Raw genomic sequence first — 19,345 nt, forward strand, 5'->3', positions numbered from 1 at the left:
AATTCATTAGATTGCTTAGCTAGTATTGGCACGTGGAGAAAGAAGGGAAGCTACGAATTTTTGAGTCTATGTGCAAGGAAGACGGGACCTCCTCATTTACGAGGGGCTTGGGGTAGGAAGAGAATCTTTGATTCAATTTCAGCGCTTCCGAACCTGACCAGTTTCAGATTTCAATCCAGAAGAGATACCGATGGAAGTCTCTTCTTCTGATCTAGACATCTCACAGGCTTCAACATTTCCATTACTTCCATTGCCATGTGAGCCATTGGTAACGCCCTTTCCCACAGCCTTGGCCTTAGCAGCCCTCGTAAGCTCTGTGACATCCTCCAGTAGATATTGGAGTTCCGCATTGGTCGGTTTGGGTCCGGTAGAGAGGTCTGCTTCTCTGCTCCAGCGCTCCTTCGCGCCCCAAAAGTCATCAACTAAACGCCGAGTCCAGAACGAACTTTTCATTTTTATCACGGCAAACTCCCAATCCGTCGTATATTCTTTGAAAAATGGCTTGTAGCCTAGCAGACCCCCTAGCCAGCGGCCAATGACCACACTGGTCCAATAGCCAAAGAAAAGCCGGAAGGGCATCCATGCGGGTGCTGGAGTATAATGCCCACCTGCATCGAGCATCTGTGATTGATTAGCTGTTGTGTGGTATGTAATGAGTAGATACGAACGGACTTGTAATTTTTGAATGAAATCAAGACCACCATCGTAGAGCAGTGCGTCGTGCCAGTATCCGTACCAATTTTCGAAGAAAACTCTATCAAGTTGGTTATCGATCCCCGCATCTGAGCCGCTCAGTAGGACTGTCATGTATTCTCCACAATCCGGATGGATACTAAAACGATGGATATGGTTCGCTTGGAGAGACACCTCCCCGTCTTCTGGAGTCAGGTTGCGGATCACGCCATCAACCTCAGCCACACAGATGCCTTGCTCGACGTGAAAGAACTCGTTCTGGTACCGATGGAAATGCATTGCAGGACCATCGGGCCGCTGGGGACTATCGATGAGCTTCCGCAGCGTGGGTGGGACATCTCCTTCCACATCCAGTCTGTAGGTCTGACGCATCATAAAGCTTCGACCTGGGGGCGGCTCCAGCCACTCAACAGTAAGGAGACCACCAAATCTAGAATGCGTGGTCATTAGCTTCAAGTTGACAAGGGTAGTTCCTAGGTCTCTGGTTGTGGGGTGGTACATGTCACACTCACTTTCGAATAGTAGTCGAGCCAGCAGACGAGTGGTAAGGCACAAAGGGGGTAAGGAGACCCATCTTGTGAACTGGTATGTTGTGATGTACTAAGGTTATGAAGACAACAAGTACGTGACAGATGAGAGACCACGGCTTAGATTATGTAGAGCGGCAACAGAGTAGAAAACCGACTACTCACGCTATGGCAACACACTATAGTCGGCTAGGTTGCCACATCAAGTCGCCAACCCACCTTCTTTATTATCGTCGTAGAATATTTACCCTCCACCTGGGCACTAAAAGGGACAAAACTATCACTTAGTAGTATATCCAATATCATCAGCCTGTTCCTATTGGTCCCGCTCCCAACGTGGCATGTGGGGCCATCTGCACCAGTGGCACCACCTGCTTGATGCTATCCGATGCCAATTGTGGAAATGTCTCGGCTTATCAGTGAATTGAGCTTTATCTTCAGGTCTAGCTACTTTGGAATAAAAAATTTTACCTCCCATGGGTGATCCGTAGAGGCGCATATTCCGAGAAGCAATATCTTTTGTCTGAATGTCTACCCCACTAACATCCATAGTGACGTGCTGGTGGTGATTAAGATCCAAAGTACGGTTCTCGCTCATTTTTAGGTATCATTTTCCAATCCTTCATCAGCGGATACACCGGAAATCGGCCCTTGGTGCATAAACACTACATTTTAGAACGTGCAGAGGTGGGAAAATGGTACGTGTTCTTACGCTAAAAACAACAGACAAGACGCTGACGCTGGTGCCCTCCAGGCAGTCGAAAAGTTCGGGTTACATATCATCGTTGTCGGTGCAGGTCTCGCTGGTATTTCTGCAGCGATATCGTGCGCATTGGCCGGGCATTCTGTCACCGTCCTAGAGGCAGCAAAAGAACTTGCAGAAGTATTTTCCCGTCACCCACTTCACTTTGGATCAAATAATGACATCGACGCACTTAGGTTGGTGCAGGCCTTCAAGTCACCCCTAATGGCTCGCGCCTTCTCAAAGCCTGGGATCTCCCTAAAGCTATGTGGGACCAGGCAGCTGAGCCAACGCAGTTGACCGTACATCGATATTCTGGGGCTGTGCTGGCCCGTGAGATTGACTTCGATAAGAACATCCGACGCAAATACGGTGTGCCTTTCGTTGATCTACATCGAGTGGACTTGCAGCAAGCATTGTACGAACGAGCTCGGCAGCTGGGAGTTGAGTTTCAACTGAACGAGCGCGTACAAAACGTCGATTCCTCAATGCCGTCGGTAACCACTATCTCAGGGCACGAGTATCACGCTGATCTAATAGTTGGAGCTGACGGCTTGCGGTCACGAACTCGAGAATGCTTCTTAGGGACCGCTGATTCACCCAAGCCGACAGGAGACTTAGCATATCGGATTGTTCTGTGTTTAGATCAAATCAAAGAGCCAGCTTTACAAGACTGGGTTAGCCATCCAGAAGTCCATTTTTGGATTGGTCCTAGATCACACGCTGTTGGTTACTCATTGAAGGCGGGCAAGATGTACAATCTTGTGCTACTTGTACCGGATGATCTACCTCCGGGGATCTCGAAGCAACCTGGAAATGTTGAAGAGATGAAACTGCTATTCGAAGGCTGGGATCCAGTGTATGCAGGCTTTGACCGACTATTTCGCTTGACAAAAATCATGGCTAACTCAAACAAGTCTCACTCAACTTCTAGGTTACGTTGACAGAGTTGACAAATGGAAACTTATGCATAGTAAGAGAATCAAGACTCACTGATATTGTTGTAGACTGACAGCGTTGTGTTACAGGAGAAGAACTACCATCTTGGATTAATCGAGCCAATAATTTTGTTTTGATGTAAGGCTGTCAACTTTATGTTCCCAGGAACCAGTATCTCAAAGCACCAATTGACATCTGGCAGAGGCGATTCCTGTCATCCCATGCTTCCATATCTTGCACAGGGCGCCAATTCGTCTATGGAGGATGGAGCGGCTCTAGGAACGATCTTGAAGTCCGTCACAGAAAAGGAGCAACTCCCAAATGCTCTGCATATGTTTGAAAAGCTTCGAAAATTGAGAAGTGAGGCTATAGCTAAGGAAACATTCAAGCAGGTATGCTATGATTACTATATTGAGATCTAACTTCATCACCTAGTGATTTCGGGGACACAGACTAACTGCGGAGGTTATTGATTGTAGAGAAATGATTTTCATATGCAAGATGGTCTTGACCAAGAAGAACGAGACAGAATATTCACATCGCAGCTCGGCAAAGAACTTACTGGAGTTTTTCCCAGTCGATGGTGCGTGTCACCCTTTTTAGTTCAACAGGAATTCATTTCTAAACCCAAATAGGACGTGCCCCGTTGTCCAGCCATGGATATATGGGTATGATGCCATAGCTGAAGCCGAAAAAGCGCTCAACGACAAGAAACTCCCCAATATGGAAGGGAAATACATGCCCCAAGATGAACCTATCAAGGGAAAGTTCTGAATAGTCGAGCTGCATATTTGCCAGTCAAATGCGCAAACCCATTTTTATTCAGTATTCACCGGAGAAGAGAGCGCGTCTCAACCTTGCTTTATCTTAAAGAGATGTGTCTTCGTAATATGAACCCCACATAGACATTCAAGATTTTCAATTCAAGCGCTCTATCTACAACAGCCTCGGTGCCGAAGCGGTATACGTGCAGGAGATGGAGGCAGAAGATAACTTGACTGGGGCATGAATACAGGGACTATCTGTCTAGAAATGTTCATGTGACGAGGATAGTGAAAGTATCGAAGAATACAGCGTATTTGGATCCATTGAACCACTTGTCTTGCTGCCAAAGATTCGAAAATTGGGCAAATAAACAATTTCTGAAGCCATGCTCAAGAGGCACATATTTGTGTATTCGACAAGTCTCCATATATCACTTTGAGTCTAACTTTCAGAGGTCGAAATCCCGTTATCGCGAAGCTGCGATATAGCGATGTCGGTAGATCTCAATGGGTACCTAAGTTCTGTTCCCTTCCCGGACAAACCCCACAAACGCATCACCTTGGCCCTCGCCTACCCCTAATTCCTCTTTGACCCCGTGAATGCTTGTCAAATTGATATCCAGATTCAGCTCCTTTTTCTCCCCCACTGCAAACCCAGGGTCTGTCTTCCAACCCAGAGCAATGCACAAAATGTTCCTAATTCGTCCCACGTTCAGCTCACAACTTTCATCCCTGGCCCCTTCTTTGCCTCCACGCCAGGCGACGTATCCATCTGGACGGACTAAAACATAATCAAAACTTTCCCACACGTTCTTAACGTGCGTTTCTCTGGCATCCAGCTGCACGTGCGTCAGCGGCACTCCCATGGCATTGGCTACATCTTTGAAAGTCGCTACCGGGGACGTCGCCTCGTCACCCAGTTGAACGTGAGTCAAGGGCATATTCATTAACTTCGCAACAGATTTTATTGTCGTCGCCGGGGATGTCGCCTCGTCATAGCCAGTGGGCTTTTGATGGTCGTTTTCGACCTTCGAGAAGTCCATCAATGTCCACTCTGTTCCGTAGAGATCTACCGTACTTGTGTGGTCATCACTCAAGAAGACATGTGGCGCTCTATGTCCGGGCCTTGTGCTTGGCGTATAGCTCATGTTATCGAAGTTCGGCTCCCTCGTCCCGTCGCTCACGATAACTTCACTATTCGAATATCTCAAGTCGAGTTCCACTCCACGGTCGATATTTTCAGGCCCCACACTGTCCAGGTGCATTGCTACCTCGGCCCGCGCCTTCTCCCCTTCCTCACTCTCTTCGAGGAAAATACCTGGGCTCGGGGCTGTCATAGTACGCATGATCATAGGAGTGAACTTTCCGATATGGGCATCACAACGTTCGAGACGCATCATCATGTTCGGTCTTCGCTCATTTGTATATGAAGTAATGAGGTTCCTTCCACCGATACCTTTGTACAAAGCTGAAAGACGCCACGCTAGCGAGAAGGCGTCTTCTACACCGCTATTCATGCCATAGCCGCCGTGTGGAGGGTTACGATGAGCAGCGTCGCCGGCGAGGAACACACGGCCGTGTCCATCACGACTGACGTAGGAATCTGCAAGCCCAAAGTTCGGACGCCATGCATTAGCCAGCACGACTTCGTCGATTTCAAATTTGTAAGGCATGCCGAGACTTCCAAGGACACGATAAGGGATTCCCTCGGGGTGTTCTTGGAGCTCTCTGATGGCTGCAGCATCAGCAGAGCAAGGTTCATGACAGGTATAGGTGTCGACGTCGTCTTGATTGATCATAAAGCCACCGTGGAGGCCAAAGGCGTGCCACCACTTGCCAAATGGAGAGGATCTGGTGAGTTCTTTAGACCGGAAGTGGACCATGAAAAAGGCACCTGGTCTTGATAGAGAGACATATCATGTTAGCCGGTGGCGTTTGACGGGCAAGCGAAACACTCACAGAGGTCTCCCTGGGAGTTGGATCCCAACGCTTTTCCTCACTTTACTCTGAGCACCATCTGCACCAACCAAATAAGCTGCTCTCATCGTTTTTTCCCGGTTATCCATATCTATGAAAGTAGCAGTGACACCTTCGTCGTCTTCAGCAAGCGATATAAATTTGTAGCCAAAGCAGCTTGTAATCAAGGGCTCCGCGAGGCATTTCTTCTTCAAGAATGCTTCAAGCACAATCTGCGAGCAACGCTGACCCGGCTCGGCAGGCTGTGAGCCATCGTTATTCGCGTGGATCTTGGCACGATATTCGTTGTTGCTTGGGATATGCTAGCAGAATTGTTAGTGTACTCATGTGTGGAGGCTAGAACTTCTTATTCTTCAAGTCCGAAACCACTGAAACAAGACTCCTGACTCAAAGTTTTACTTCTCAAAGGGATATGCATCTAGTATGGCAGACATACCCATCGACTAACAAGTTTCTTCTTCAGTCCGCAAGTGTTGAAAAAAATGGTATCCCACTCGCTATGCTGTGGTATAGCCCCGGGTTGCTGTCGATATTCCTCAGCAAGCCCCATTATACGCAGTATCTCCATAGTATGGCAGCTGTTGTTGTCCATCTTGGGCCAGCGAGTCGTCTCAGTGCTCATTTCGCATAATGTGCATGGTACTCCCAGCTGGGCCAGCCTGAGAGCTGTCAACATTCCAACTGGGCCCCCTCCTACTACGAGAGGGCCTGGGGAGACCATTGTGTCTTCTGGCTGTATGGAGCCCATCGTCGAGGGATTGGAGTAAGACGAAGAAGTTGTAATATACAGAATTTTTACAGATTGAAGTCTTGCTCGAAATTACTTCAGGTCTAATACCTCTACCATCTATCAGTTGGGTAGACCTCTCAACACTAATATTGAGTCGGCATATCAGATGCTCGTAGCATGATTCCAGATTGGAGGCATCTCTACATCTACAAGGAGAAGATACTCCTGCCGGAATCGTGTCCCAAAAGGGTATAGATTTTGCCCAGTTCCGATTGGACGTCTAGGAATTGGCCTTATCAAGTGGATCCTTCTTCCTGGCATAGTTAAGATCTACGCATTGCGGGAAAAACGAATGCTGATTTTAGTGGTAATGTTGACTTGTATATTTTAGTCTTGACCCATTTTCTTACCGTAAAAATTCTGACTTAACTTGTACACCCTTCTATTGTTAGTCTATCGACCTGGACTACTGCGCTAGAAAAGTGTCATCAATTTTCGGCCACTAAAGTGCTACCCATGTGCGTAAATGGCCCCTAGGTCAACAGAGCTATGTAAGAAGCGCCATTGGCCTGCATAGGCGGCCACTAGTCACAACTCGGCGTCTTCTAATAATATTCGGTCCTCCGCAAGGTGGCGAATTGGAAGACGGCTTGACACCAGGGGTCTCAAAGGGTTCCGAGTAGTGGAGCAGCGTATTGTTGGCTTATAGGGATCCACGGCCTAGAAAGGATGTGCGTCCGGCCCGCTCCGTTCGATCGCCGTTGTAATTTCCGTACTCAGAAAATGCCCACTGCACTACACGAAGTTCTAGCCATTCAGTGAGTCATGAACTCCTTTTAAAACACGGTAATTACAGAACATGTGGGCACCGTACAGAAATGGGAGTACGCCGTGCCTTACTGAGTTTAGCGGGTGCTGCTTAAAGAAAGAAAACGGCGCTAAAAGGTCCAGCCTACTTATCTTGACGAATGGATTCGAAGCATTACGGCGCGGCATCCAGGTACCGTGCGGACCGCAAGGGCCGCGTGGACCGTCATCTACCCGCCAGAGCTATGGTGCTTTTTGAATCCTGCTTATAAACGGTGAGCTGGAATTCTATTTCAACGCCTTCTAGTCACTCTGGAAGTGAAGCAGAGTCACCAAAATGTCCGAAACTACCATACCATCACCTATCGGCACCCCGCAAGATGAGGAGAAGGGCTTAGAACCACCGGTGTCTGAGAGCCCTGCTATGGACTCTCTCCCACCAGAGGGTGGCCTTCGAGGTTGGCTATGTTGCGCCGGTGGCTCCCTAGGTCTGTTCGCTACCTTGGGTTTCTTGAACGCGTTGAGTCTTCCTTCCGCGAAAAAGCTTTTTGCCCGGTCCTTTTGCTGACCTGAACAGCATTGGTATCTTCCAAACCACCTACCAAGAGACTCTTTTGAAGGACTACACCTCTTCCGATATTTCATGGATCTTTACAATCCAGCTCGCTCTCATTTGGGCTCCAGGCTCGTTGTTCGGTCGGATTGTAGACACCTACGGACCGCGCCCGGTCATGCTCCCATGTGCCTTCCTTTGCGTCTTCTCACTGTGCATGACAAGTCTTTGCACCGAATACTATCAGATCATCTTGGCCCAAGGAGTTTGCTATGGAATTGGAGCTGGAGGTGTTTTCACCACCTGCTTGGTCTGCGTGAGCCAGTGGTTCGTCAAGCAGCGAGGCCTTGCTATGGGAATTACTGTCGCGGGTAGCAGTATTGGTGAGGAAAAGACCATCCTATTAGGGTCTATCATGCGCTAACTTGATATGCGACCAGGGGGTGTGATATTCCCATTCTTTCTTCAACTGGTAATGGAGGACGTGGGGTTTAATGGCATGGTGCGCTACACAGCGCTGTTCGTAGGCATCATTTTAATTGGTGCCTTCTTTCTTGTTAGTGCGAGACTGCCTCCCAAGAAATGGAACTCAGACATGGCATGGTTTGACTTCACACTGTTCAAAAACCGGGGCTTTGCATTCTATGCCCTTGGTTCTTATTTTGTGATGTGGGGGTTGTGGGCACCTTTCGATTATCTTCCTAGCATGGCCCAATTGTCGGGCATGTCGGATTCACTGGCCCTCTACCTGATCGCTATCGTGAAGTAAGTATTGTCATTCTTGTTTCACCGAGCAGAGCTGACCTGGGGTAGTGCGGCTTCATTTTTCGGAAGAGTTATTCCCGGACATATCGGAGACAGTGTGGGATACTTTAATGTCATTACCGCCTCCGCCTTCCTAAGCTCCCTCATGATCCTCTGTTTATGGCTGCCTTTCGATTACCATTATTCAAATGCTGGCCTCATCGTTTTTGCTGTGGCTTACGGCTTTTTCAGCGGCGCCTTCGTTAGCATCATGATGCCCTGTTGCGCCAAGTCTGGCAGCCTCGAGACTCTGGGGAGACAGATAGGTACTTATCAGGGTGTTATAGCTGTCTCGTAAGTCATCGTCCAGCCGTTTTGCATTACTCTCTTTTTTCACTGTACTGATACCTAGCAGCTGTCTTACGGGTCTACCGATCATGGGAGCTATCTTGGGAAGGCAGCATGATTCAACCTATGAGGGCATGCAAGTATTTGCCATTGTGACCATGTTTATCGGTTCCGTGTTCCTCTTGGTTTCTCGTAATATCCTGGCTGCGGCTCACGGGACATCGAGATATTGAAACTGTGATGATCCGCTACGTCTTCAATTTCGTGCATGAAACAGGCCTTCTCGAGCGATTACCTTTCTCGAGTAATTCCGGCATTTTGATCCGGAGAATGCCCCCGACTCAGACCATAAATTTACTGGCCTAGCAGCCATGAAGTACATGTGGAAGACGATGGTTAAGAGGAATCGCCTCAACTCACAATAAAGAGCCGGGCAACATAGCAAAAAGGTGCTTCGCGGCCAAACATCACAACCGATGGGAACGGAGCAAGTAAGAAATAAGATGAAGGCAGTGGGAATGCAGGATAAGGTCTCTGTTCGGCCTTTCGGTCATCTAATTGTATACGCGATGGCAAGCGTGGTTTGTATTTTCTGCGTTTACTATGGCGTTCTGGACGAATGAAACATACCCATCCTTGGACACCCCACATAGCTGGACTCCAAACGGTTGATAGAACATTTATGGATTATCGGAAAGATTCTAATTGTACATTATTTACACTTTACAACATACAATTCAAGGAAACTGCTTTGGGGGTCTCTCTTCGCATGATTGATATAGTGGTCCGAGGATTTTGACCAGCGAAAAAGAGGAAAATATTTACCTAGTCAACAAGGTAACATGGATCACTTCATCGGAAATGTACTAGCACAAACGATCGCCGCCATCCATCACTCAGATCGAGGTCCTGTCAGCTCGAGGTCCTGTCAGCTCGAGGTCCTGGGTCGGGCTGTTGCCAACGGGATCGGTCATCTCTGCAATCTGACATAGGGACTGATAGGAAATCACTACATCTAGAGCCTTGTCAGACTACCGCATTTTGCATGGAATTACTCTGGGAGTGTGGTCTTTGAAAAGATCATTATGGTTACAATTATGAGTATATTCGTACCTTACTACCATACTAAATTTAAGCTTATTAGAGAAATTACGCAAAACTAGGCAGAGGGTTCGCATTAGCGCTAAGAGGTGGCGCTGGAGTCGGACATTCTGGCGACTGTACTTTACGTGTACAGTGACTAGGCGGCATTAAAGCAAGAGTCCAGCTCACCGGGAAGGATGGCGGTCCGCGCGTCCCGCGCGTCCCGCGCCGGTGCCCACATACTGTAATTACAGTGTTTCAAAAGATCGTCAATAACAAAACGCTCCCCTGTACCTGATTGTTTTCTTCTTCCCTCAAATCACTTCATATCACAGCTCGTCATCACATGATCTTTTGTTTCCTACTATCACCTAGATCGTAGGATTCAACAAACACCATGACACCATGGCGAGCCACACGCCTCCTCCACGGAGTCCGAGCAATAGTTGGCGGTCAAGGCCCCCCTTTGATTCTCATGCCAGGCTGGCCACAAACAGCAGAGGCGTTTAGTGGTATCTTGGAGCCTCTTTCAAAAAAGTATCAGTTTTTCGCGCTCGACCCCCCAGGCTTGGGTGATTCGCTTCCCCCCACCAATGGCTATGACACTGCGAACGTGAGCAAAATCATGGCAGAAGCTATTCATGATACCTTGAAAGAAAGACCCTACCATCTGATTGGCCATGATGTTGGTGGATGGATTGCTTATCCTTGGGCCGCTCAATTTCAATCGAAAGTCAAATCGCTCAGTATCCTGGACGCGTCGGTGCCGGGTTTCATGCCCAAGTTTCAGTTTCCGTTGTCTAATCAGACCAACTTGCGTCTTTGGCAATTCTCGTTCCATGCGCTTCCTGAGCTTCCTGAGATTTTGACTCGCGGTCGTGAGCGGGAGCTCCTGACCTGGTTCTTCAATTTGAAGACGGTTCATACGGATGCTTTATCCAAAGATCATTTTGAACGCTATATCCAAGCCTATTCAAGACCAGGAGCGATGAGTCGGGGATTTGAGTATTATCGAGCTTTTGAAACAAGTTCGAAACAGAATCTGGAATTTGCAAAGACACCACTCGATATCCCTGTCTTGGCTTTAGGCGGGGCCAGCTCCGTCGGTTCGGGTATGATTGATTTGGTCCAGAACTTCGCGACCAATGTTTCCGGAGGCGCTATTCATGATTGTGGGCACTTTCTTCCCGAAGAGCAGCCATCTGCTGTTGCACAAAGGCTGCTGGAGTTTTTGGACGCAAACGAAACAGACTGAGAATCTTTAGACGGCCCTTCAAGGTATTGTCACGTCACTTTAATCTCGGGACTCGTTGGCGTTACATTGTTGTAGTCGTGACTCAGGAGAAGAGACATGTATGTGGAATATTTTAGCTCATAGAGTAGACTGGCAGATTATGAGTATAGCTGCCTAAGACCTTCAGGCAACAGCTACGTATCAAGCCGTTGCCCATCAACTCTTTTGCCTTGCCTTCTTCTTTCCTATTCTCAGCTTAATGTTCTTGTTTAACAGACCCTTTTTCCTTATTTTTCTCGGTCTCATATATTACTTTATTGCTGGATTTTCACGGGATATCCGTCATTTAGACATCCAGATACCTCATAGTCGTTATACGGAAGCTATCAATGCAATAAGATTAGGCGGCAAACAGTGTCCAAATATAATACTTTGCGCATGGAAGCTGGAGCGCACCTCAAATTAGAATCGAGATCCATGTAAGAGGCAGTTCGGAAACCTTGACAGTGAAATGTATGTGTTTTTTTCGGATCCGCACAATAAACAATATATTCTGTTGTAGGTTGTTAGCATTTAGTTAGTTGGCACTAACGTGATCGGTAAGCGATCTGCACAGCTGGAACATTCACTTAGTTAATTCGATAACTGAAACTTAATATCTCAACAACGAACATCTTCAAGGACTTCTCCATATATTCGAATGCTTTTATCTAGTATCTAGCCATTTCGAGGACTTAAATGGACTATCATACCCCGTATGATTCAAAGGTTGGTTATTATCTGAGGTTTATATATTTTAAACTGTAGTCATCATGAATTTCGAAAATCCAATTCTACATTTACTTGAAATTGGTACTTGAACAGTGTTGGGGTATTTGATTAAGAGCTATATTTAGGTGATAAACTTGGAAAGTAAAACGACCTCGTGGTTGATGAGATATGAGGTTGTAATTCATAGCATTTACTATGGTTTTCCAACCGGCTGCGCAGCTCGCTTATCGAGTAGTGAACCAAGCGCCTTTGTGCAGGGGTAAGTAATCCATGAAGCAGCTGGACACCACTGCTCTTATAAAAGCCTCTCCTATCTATGTCTCCTTTCTTATCTCCCACAGCTCCAGTGATCGAATCTGGTTCGCAAACCTGGTTCGCAGCCATGGTTCCCCACTACACTAGTGGGTAAAAGTGGACCCACCTGTCCTAACTATTGGTATTTCCTGCCGACCTCGGGATAAACATCTCATTAACAACCCATCTCAGCTGGCCTTGAGCTTATTGTGGTGGGTCTGCTGCCAATAGTACCCTTTATCTAATCCTAAAGATAACTAGCGACGCACAGCAAGAGTCTGAAATGGTGCCACAGAATATTCAGCTCGGCAAGACCGATATTTTATGGCCATGAGGGTTTATTTGCAGGCTATCAGCATGTTCAAATACTCCTTACATTGGCGCCGGTTGCGACGAGAGCAAAAAAATCCGTAAGTCTACTTTCGGCCAGCGCTATCCCGAAAAAGCAATGGCGGACACCACAAAATTTCCGTTCGTCGTGACTGAGCATATCATCGACGGACAACATATTCGGGAATATCCTAATGCCACTGTGGATCCAGATTCGACTTTCAAGCTTGTCTTAAAAAGATATACGCCAATCGACAACCCAAATCCGCAACCTGGTGATGTCACCATCATTGGAGCACATGGCTGCGGTTTCCCAAAGGTAAGCAGATCCAATCCAACTTGCCATAACAGGTATTTGAAAATACTTTGGCTGAATCGACGGTTAGGAGCTATACGAACCTCTATGGGAAGATCTACTTAATCGAAGTCGACAAGACGGCTATCGCATTCGATCTATCTGGATTGCCGATGTCGCAAATCTCGGTGCCAGCGGTCTTGCAAATGAGAGATTTCTCGGAAATGATCGTGAGGACTCAAAGTCCCCATGTTGTGACTTAACTGACAGACTCAAGCATCATGGATCGATCACAGCCGTGACCTTCTATACATGATCAACAAGTTCCGTGACGAGATGCCACAGCCTATTGTAGGCGTGGGACATAGCATGGGTGCAGGGCAACTGTCAGTGTCGTCAATGTGCAGAAACAAACTAATTCCAATCAGTCTGACTGTTCTACAGCGTTCTACTTTCCCTCCTTCATCCCCGTTTGTTCACATCACTGAGCCTTGTGGAGCCCGTTATTTCTCCAGACATATTCACGGCCAAAGGCCCCTTGTTGGCAGTTGTATCGCTGAAAAGGCGAGACACTTGGAAATCTAGAGCCGCAGCTATCGAAAAAGCAAAAGTTACACATAAAGGATGGGATAAGCGCGTCCTTGACCGATGGATCCTTCACGCTTATCGCGATATTCCATCGACAACTTCTGCGCAGGAAAACCTTCCAGCCCAAGTTGAGCAAGCAGTAACCCTGACCAGCTCCAAATACCAAGAAGTACTACAGTACCTTCGTCCAAACCCATCAAGCCACATATCAGTCGGCGAAGAACCTACTTCAAACACACCTCCACATGATGACCTCCTCTATCCAGACATCATTGGACCCCCGGAGACAACCACACAATTCTACAGATACGAACCAATCTTGGCTTGGAAGATGCTCAAGCATTTGCGTCCACCTGTTCTCTATGTCTTGGGACAGAGTAGTCCCATTGCTGCACCTGAGACTCGTGAGAAGATTCTCAAACGGACGGGCGCCGGGATCGGAGGGAGTGGCGGTGTGAAAGCTTTACGAGTTGAAGAGAAGGTTATTCCAGGCTCTCATCAGCTACCGCTGGAAAGGGTCCTTGAGACGGCTGCTATTGTTGGTCCTTGGATTAGCAGTTCAGTACGGCGTTGGAAAGAGGATGAGGCGCGGATTGCGGAGGGTTGGGCTTGTCGGCCGATGAGTGAAAGATTGAAGAGTATGGCGGATTGGGTTCCCAAGTTGGAGAAAATGATGTCTTCTGAGAGACGGGAGTCAAGGCTATGAATAAATGAAGATAGATACTTTTAATAAGGCTGCAATAGATTTGTTTTCGCATATTTCGAACATCGTAGATCAGTGGCTCCAAGGTGCCTGGAAGTGTCAACCAACATATAGCTTCTTCGCCATTGATATTCATATTTCTGATCGTGTGGACTAGGCAGATTCCGAGCCCCGGAGTTTCAAAGTAATCCTGCTAGTTAATATTGCAGAAAATAAATATTTTCATGTCGCTCTCCTGTGTCAAGCACCGAGTCATGTAAACTCTATACATGCTAATCTTGGCACAAGGAACGACACTATATATGAAGAAGCTTTTGCCGTTTCGTCTACCCCAAACACCTGATCGCATCGATCTTCGGTTTGATGACCAAAATAAGTTAGCAAGATTCATTGAACGTGGAGGTTCTAAGTGGGTCAGGGTTCTGGACCCTTGCGCAATAGGAGAGTCAGTATTTAAATCTTCTTGGGTGGTCGCTTTGAGAAGATGGGATTGGGAAATGAATTGAGTGACATCGATCCGAGTTCTTGCCTCTACGGAATAACATGCTATGATGCCGCCGCCGTATCTGCTACACCCGATCTAACATCAGATTCGTTCGCAGCGGCTTGCACAGGCTCCACACTAACAGTCTGCGGAATATGGACCTACCTCGAGTATTCGATTACCGATTACGGATGTGCCGAGTCCGCAACGACAGACACAATCTATTGAAGTGGGACTTCCATCCTCCCTTCAACCTATACCGGCTACTGTTACGATGAATACCCAACTATGGCCGCTGTCAGCTCATCTTTGGTGGGTGACGACTGGATCAAAGTCTATGTCTCCGGCACGGCGACTACGGCCACAACAGACAAAACAGATAAAGCAACCTCCGTGGCAACGGCGACTGCTTCGTCCGATACGTCAAACAAAGGCTCATCAACGAATACTGCAGCTATTGTTGGTGGTGTCGTCGGCGGAGTTGTGGGCGCAGGTGGTATCGGTGCTGCAATTTTCATGCTCTGGATGCTTCGAAAGAAGAAGAGAAAGCAAAAAATGAAGATGCTGGAGCCTCTCAGCCAGCATTAGGGGGAAATACATTGCCACCACACGTCACCAGTGTTATCATAGCCCCGCAAGAAGTTGACGGAAATTCGCATCAGAAGATCGCCGAGATAGATGGATATATCGCGGATAATAAATTCGGCGTAGCTGAAGTTCCAGGCTCTAATCTGTGGTATAGGCCCCAGGAGATCTATGCCAAGAATTTCGTTGCGGAGATGCCTGCTCCTCTTGCTGAGCAACGGCCTGTTTCTAGTGATATATCGCGGCCTATTACACCTGAGGGTCGATGGAGTTATCGTGGACTGTTAGGTGGGTTCTTTCTCTCTACATCTTACTGTATACCCCATAGCCTTACCTTTGGCCTATGACTGGTGCTTTGTATTTTCCGCCTCAGTGTACACCTCGCCTGGAACATATTGTGACATTGTCAGAAAATTCAATGATATGGAACTATCTTCCAGCAGACGTGTACCCATGAAGGTGACTAAGTTGGCGGGTAAAAGCGCCGGGGCATTTGAGCAACTATTCCAAGGCTGCAGGCTGGCTGTGGACATTATCTATGCTTGTCTCTAGTCAACCAATGGTGCTCTGAGGGCGTGCCTATCCATGGTTGTGACTGTAGATCATTCCATATATGTTGCTGTCAACCAGAATTTTTCAAGGCTGCCACATAACCTTGAAACCGGATGTTGTACATTAAAGATCCTAAATGTTACATGCAGATATTCCCTGTTACATGCAGATATTCCCTGGATATTAATAGATTTCATACAAGCTTGAGCTTGATTCCATCTCTTGGAATTTGTGGATACCTAGGTAGCTGCTGATCAAGCTCCGAGAACCCTTTTTAAAGGTCTGCTAGCTTACCTACACCTAGTAAAAAACAGTCGTTCAGTGAAATGGATGGATGAATACCTAGCATATATCACAAAAGCAAATGCCAGCTCACGCTTGATGATATCCAATTTGATCATGGGTACTAAAATAGATAAACACAGAATAATTGATGAAGGAGATGTCCAGATCATTCAAGGGCATTCCTCGGAGGAAAGGGTAACCAGGGATACGACAGGCGCAACACCAAAGACATGACACTGTAGCACATTTTTGTGTCATTCCAAAATGATCAACAGGGGATAGCTACGTACATAGCAGTTTTCACCAGTTCAGATACCAGCGAAAGCTTATGTACGCAGGTTGAAGCGCCCTTCCCCTGCCATATACGGCAAGAGAGCTACATACCTTCACGTCATGACTATCACCACAACCACATCGAGAGCATCAAGGGATACAGAAAGGGCCAATTATTTATCTTGTTTACAGCTGATAACATTTGTTACTTAAATGGCGTTCAACTCCGAGGGACCTGGCTCGCGTTTCTTCACACGTTCATTCTACACAAATTGCCTTTCGTTACACCCAACCCGAAACCACCAAAATCAACTACAATGCGTTCCTTCATCGCCGCCGCTCTCCTGGTCGCCGGAGTCACTGCCCAGACCCTCGGTGACATCGAGACCTGCGCCGTAAGTGATATGATAATTTGAAAGAGTGAATAAGGTTTCCTAACAAGATCCAGAACGCCATCATGAACGACATCGACCTCTCCACATTGGAAGGCTGCTCCAACAAGAACGCCACAGACTGCGTCTGCTCCACTGATTTCACAGACAAGATCAGCGATGACACAACCGCCACCTGTAAAGACGCAGGCGTGAGCCCTGACGACCTCAAGGGCAATCTCTGCTCCAGCGCTAGCCCCAGCTCCAGCTCCCGTGTTGCTGCCCCAGCCCGCCACGCCAGCAGACCCATGGAGCCAGTCTCAAACATCGAGATGGCCAAGCGCGCCTACGCCCCTCCCATTGCTGAGCACGGTGCTGCTGAGCCGGCTGTTCCCCGTGTCATCTATGTGACCGAGACCAAGACCGAGTGCGGATGCAAGGCCAGTGCTACTCCCTTTGACCCTTCGCACCTTTCGCAGATCCCTGTTCAGGTTCCTGCTAGCAGCAGCATGGGTGGCATGGCTGCTGCTTCGGCGCCTGCTTATTCTCACGGTGTTGTTGTTGGTTCTTCTTCTGCTTCTTGGCCTTTCGGTTCGCACAGTGCTACCCCTACTCCCTCTGGTGCTAGTGCGCAGGGCTTCCACCCTTTCACGGGCTCGGCACCTAATGTTGCTGTGCACGGTGGCGTTGCAGCGCTTGGTGTCGCTGCTGTGATGGGATTGATGATTGCTCTGTAAAGACATACTTCAAGCTGGTACTTTTGGATGAAGCCTTGGTAGTGGGAGTGATGTGATTCTAAGTTTTGATGGGATCTTAACGGCCTTGTTTTGGGAGTTTATATTGGTGTTTAGGTTGAGCTTATTTGGAGATCGAAATTGTAATGATCAATGGAAGACGTAAAATTCAATATTATCCACAACAGTCTTTGTATCATACTCGTTAATCGTGTATCGATGTATGTAGCTCGACAAGAAACGGTCATACCCGCAATCTTGTAGTGTTATTCAATTTGCTGATCAAGCGTGGATAGCCTGCTGCACACGCGGGTACAGCTCCACCAGCTTGTAGTAAATATCAGGGTGGTCGTTGATCATAACCTGTGGATCCCAGCCCATTGCCACGAAGATTGTCTCGACGCCGCTTCCGATTGGCGTCATGAAGACCTGACACACCTGAAGACCAATGAGGAAAGAGAAAGCCATGATAACGGCAGTAAAATCTCCGTCCGAATTGTAGGCTGGCTTCGTGAATTGCAGATACAGATATGCCAACAAGGCACAGACGTAAGCCACGAAAGTAGAGCCCATGGTCAAGACAGGTCCAATCAAACAGTCCTGCACCAGGGCATCAATACCACGATCACGCATCATCTTCCATGTATCCTTGGCGGCCGGGATATACGCCTTTCCGTACAAAGCGATATGGCAGAAAGCGTAGCGGTTGAAGAACGTAACCAGCCAGTCGAGCAGTGAAATGAAACATCCCAGAATCCAGACAAAGATCGACCCGACAATGTTACCCTGGGCGGCTTCTTGTCGTTGGGCGATTGAGCAAGCCTGTCGCATCATATTGATGATCGCAAGGATGAGACTGCCGAAACTGATACTGCCGAAGGAATAGGTAGTCGCACGGCGAAACGCGCCACGAGTCGCACCCTTGGGCATGCCACCCGCGGACGCGCTCCAGAAATACCAGGATCCGTAAACACCGGCGATAGTGGTGTGCACCGTGTTCTTGATCCATTCACTGAACCAATACATGGCAAAAGTGACATACGCCACCAGTCCAATTACCTTCGCTGTGCTACAGCCACCGTTCACGCAGGCTGGATTTGTACCCGTAGAATCCGGCTCATATGCGACATAGATCGAGACTAGAGTCACGGAGAACCATGCTGCAAACGCGACAGTCACGATACCACCTAGTGCACTGACGAGGAAGACATTGCCATAGCCTCGAGCGACATCCATGGTGGTCTGCAGCATAAAGGCAGTGAATGGAATACGTGGGATCCAGCTAATGAAACAGATAACTGCAAAAACACCGAAGAGCAGGAATACTATTCCGCCTCCATATTGCTTGCGCGCAATATAGTAGATGCCTGTTGCGAAAGCGAAGACGATGTTCAGGATGCCCGTGGCCCAGATGAAGGTCTTGGTGAAGTAGCGCGCGCCCATAAAGTATGCCCAGGAAAAAACTAGGGCGACGCAGAGAACGAAGATAAATAGCACAAGGGTATTGGTGTTCAATGAGAAATCATTGCCGGAGTTGTAGATTCCTCCTCCACTGAACCCTTTGTGGACAGCGTACGAGTGGATGGTCAAGCCCGACACGGCAACATATCCCAAGAAGACTGCGATCAGCTGTAGTGGATTTATTGGTGAGTTGCTATTCTATCTTGTTTCCGTGGATAGGTAGTAACCTACCAAAAGACCTGCCCATATATCATTGTACTTCGGTCTGTCGACCTTGAAGGCTTGATCAAATGTCTGACCGGACTGCGGTGGAGGTGCATTCTCAGGGTATGGAGGAGGAGGTTTGGGCTCCCCTGCTGGCGGTTGGTAGTTTCCATTCTGCTGGTAGCCGTTGGTATAGCCGGGTTGACCCTGAGCATCAAAGCCCTGATTAGGGTTGTAGTAACTAGCTGCTTGCCCACTCATAGCTGCATGCCGT

General features: G+C 47.9%; 9 protein-coding genes across 9 annotated transcripts; 6 read left to right on the forward strand and 3 right to left on the reverse strand.

The window, feature by feature from the left end:
* Positions 1-138: 138 nt before the first annotated feature.
* On the reverse strand, positions 139-1,267 carry N7503_008744 (cupin domain-containing protein; the record flags this gene model as incomplete). Its single annotated transcript, XM_057068291.1, has 3 exons — positions 139-621; positions 673-1,123; positions 1,206-1,267. The coding sequence occupies 3 exons, from the start codon at positions 1,265-1,267 to the stop codon at positions 139-141; spliced, it is 996 nt and encodes a 331-aa protein (XP_056919146.1).
* A 648-nt stretch (positions 1,268-1,915) lies between these two features.
* On the forward strand, positions 1,916-3,675 carry N7503_008745 (uncharacterized protein; the record flags this gene model as incomplete). The annotated part of the gene is made up of 8 exons (XM_057068292.1): positions 1,916-1,918; positions 1,975-2,103; positions 2,160-2,821; positions 2,880-2,935; positions 2,991-3,039; positions 3,104-3,293; positions 3,381-3,484; positions 3,537-3,675. 8 exons carry the CDS (start codon positions 1,916-1,918, stop codon positions 3,673-3,675), a joined length of 1,332 nt encoding a protein of 443 aa, XP_056919147.1.
* Positions 3,676-4,180: 505 nt separating this feature from the next.
* Positions 4,181-6,390, reverse strand: N7503_008746 (uncharacterized protein; the record flags this gene model as incomplete). The annotated part of the gene is made up of 3 exons (XM_057068293.1): positions 4,181-5,564; positions 5,625-5,944; positions 6,079-6,390. 3 exons carry the CDS (start codon positions 6,388-6,390, stop codon positions 4,181-4,183), a joined length of 2,016 nt encoding a protein of 671 aa, XP_056919148.1.
* A 1,126-nt stretch (positions 6,391-7,516) lies between these two features.
* On the forward strand, positions 7,517-9,057 carry hasB (MFS-type transporter hasB; the record flags this gene model as incomplete). The annotated part of the gene is made up of 5 exons (XM_057068294.1): positions 7,517-7,698; positions 7,757-8,115; positions 8,173-8,497; positions 8,546-8,830; positions 8,892-9,057. The coding sequence occupies 5 exons, from the start codon at positions 7,517-7,519 to the stop codon at positions 9,055-9,057; spliced, it is 1,317 nt and encodes a 438-aa protein (XP_056919149.1).
* Positions 9,058-10,304: 1,247 nt separating this feature from the next.
* On the forward strand, positions 10,305-11,162 carry N7503_008748 (alpha/beta fold hydrolase; the record flags this gene model as incomplete). Its single annotated transcript, XM_057068295.1, has 1 exon — positions 10,305-11,162. One exon carries the CDS (start codon positions 10,305-10,307, stop codon positions 11,160-11,162), a length of 858 nt encoding a protein of 285 aa, XP_056919150.1.
* Positions 11,163-12,654: 1,492 nt separating this feature from the next.
* On the forward strand, positions 12,655-14,125 carry N7503_008749 (uncharacterized protein; the record flags this gene model as incomplete). Its single annotated transcript, XM_057068296.1, has 4 exons — positions 12,655-12,855; positions 12,923-13,061; positions 13,109-13,217; positions 13,276-14,125. The coding sequence occupies 4 exons, from the start codon at positions 12,655-12,657 to the stop codon at positions 14,123-14,125; spliced, it is 1,299 nt and encodes a 432-aa protein (XP_056919151.1).
* A 769-nt stretch (positions 14,126-14,894) lies between these two features.
* On the forward strand, positions 14,895-15,194 carry N7503_008750 (uncharacterized protein; the record flags this gene model as incomplete). The annotated part of the gene is made up of 1 exon (XM_057068297.1): positions 14,895-15,194. One exon carries the CDS (start codon positions 14,895-14,897, stop codon positions 15,192-15,194), a length of 300 nt encoding a protein of 99 aa, XP_056919152.1.
* Positions 15,195-16,618: 1,424 nt separating this feature from the next.
* On the forward strand, positions 16,619-17,409 carry N7503_008751 (uncharacterized protein; the record flags this gene model as incomplete). The annotated part of the gene is made up of 2 exons (XM_057068298.1): positions 16,619-16,696; positions 16,750-17,409. The coding sequence occupies 2 exons, from the start codon at positions 16,619-16,621 to the stop codon at positions 17,407-17,409; spliced, it is 738 nt and encodes a 245-aa protein (XP_056919153.1).
* A 279-nt stretch (positions 17,410-17,688) lies between these two features.
* Positions 17,689-19,332, reverse strand: N7503_008752 (choline transporter-like family protein; the record flags this gene model as incomplete). Its single annotated transcript, XM_057068299.1, has 2 exons — positions 17,689-19,035; positions 19,099-19,332. 2 exons carry the CDS (start codon positions 19,330-19,332, stop codon positions 17,689-17,691), a joined length of 1,581 nt encoding a protein of 526 aa, XP_056919154.1.
* Between the last annotated feature and the right edge of the window lie 13 nt (positions 19,333-19,345).

This window comes from Penicillium pulvis (genome assembly GCF_028828015.1).
Source record: "Penicillium pulvis strain IBT 33274 chromosome Unknown contig_7_segment1_segment0, whole genome shotgun sequence".
Lineage (NCBI taxonomy): Eukaryota > Fungi > Ascomycota > Eurotiomycetes > Eurotiales > Aspergillaceae > Penicillium > Penicillium pulvis.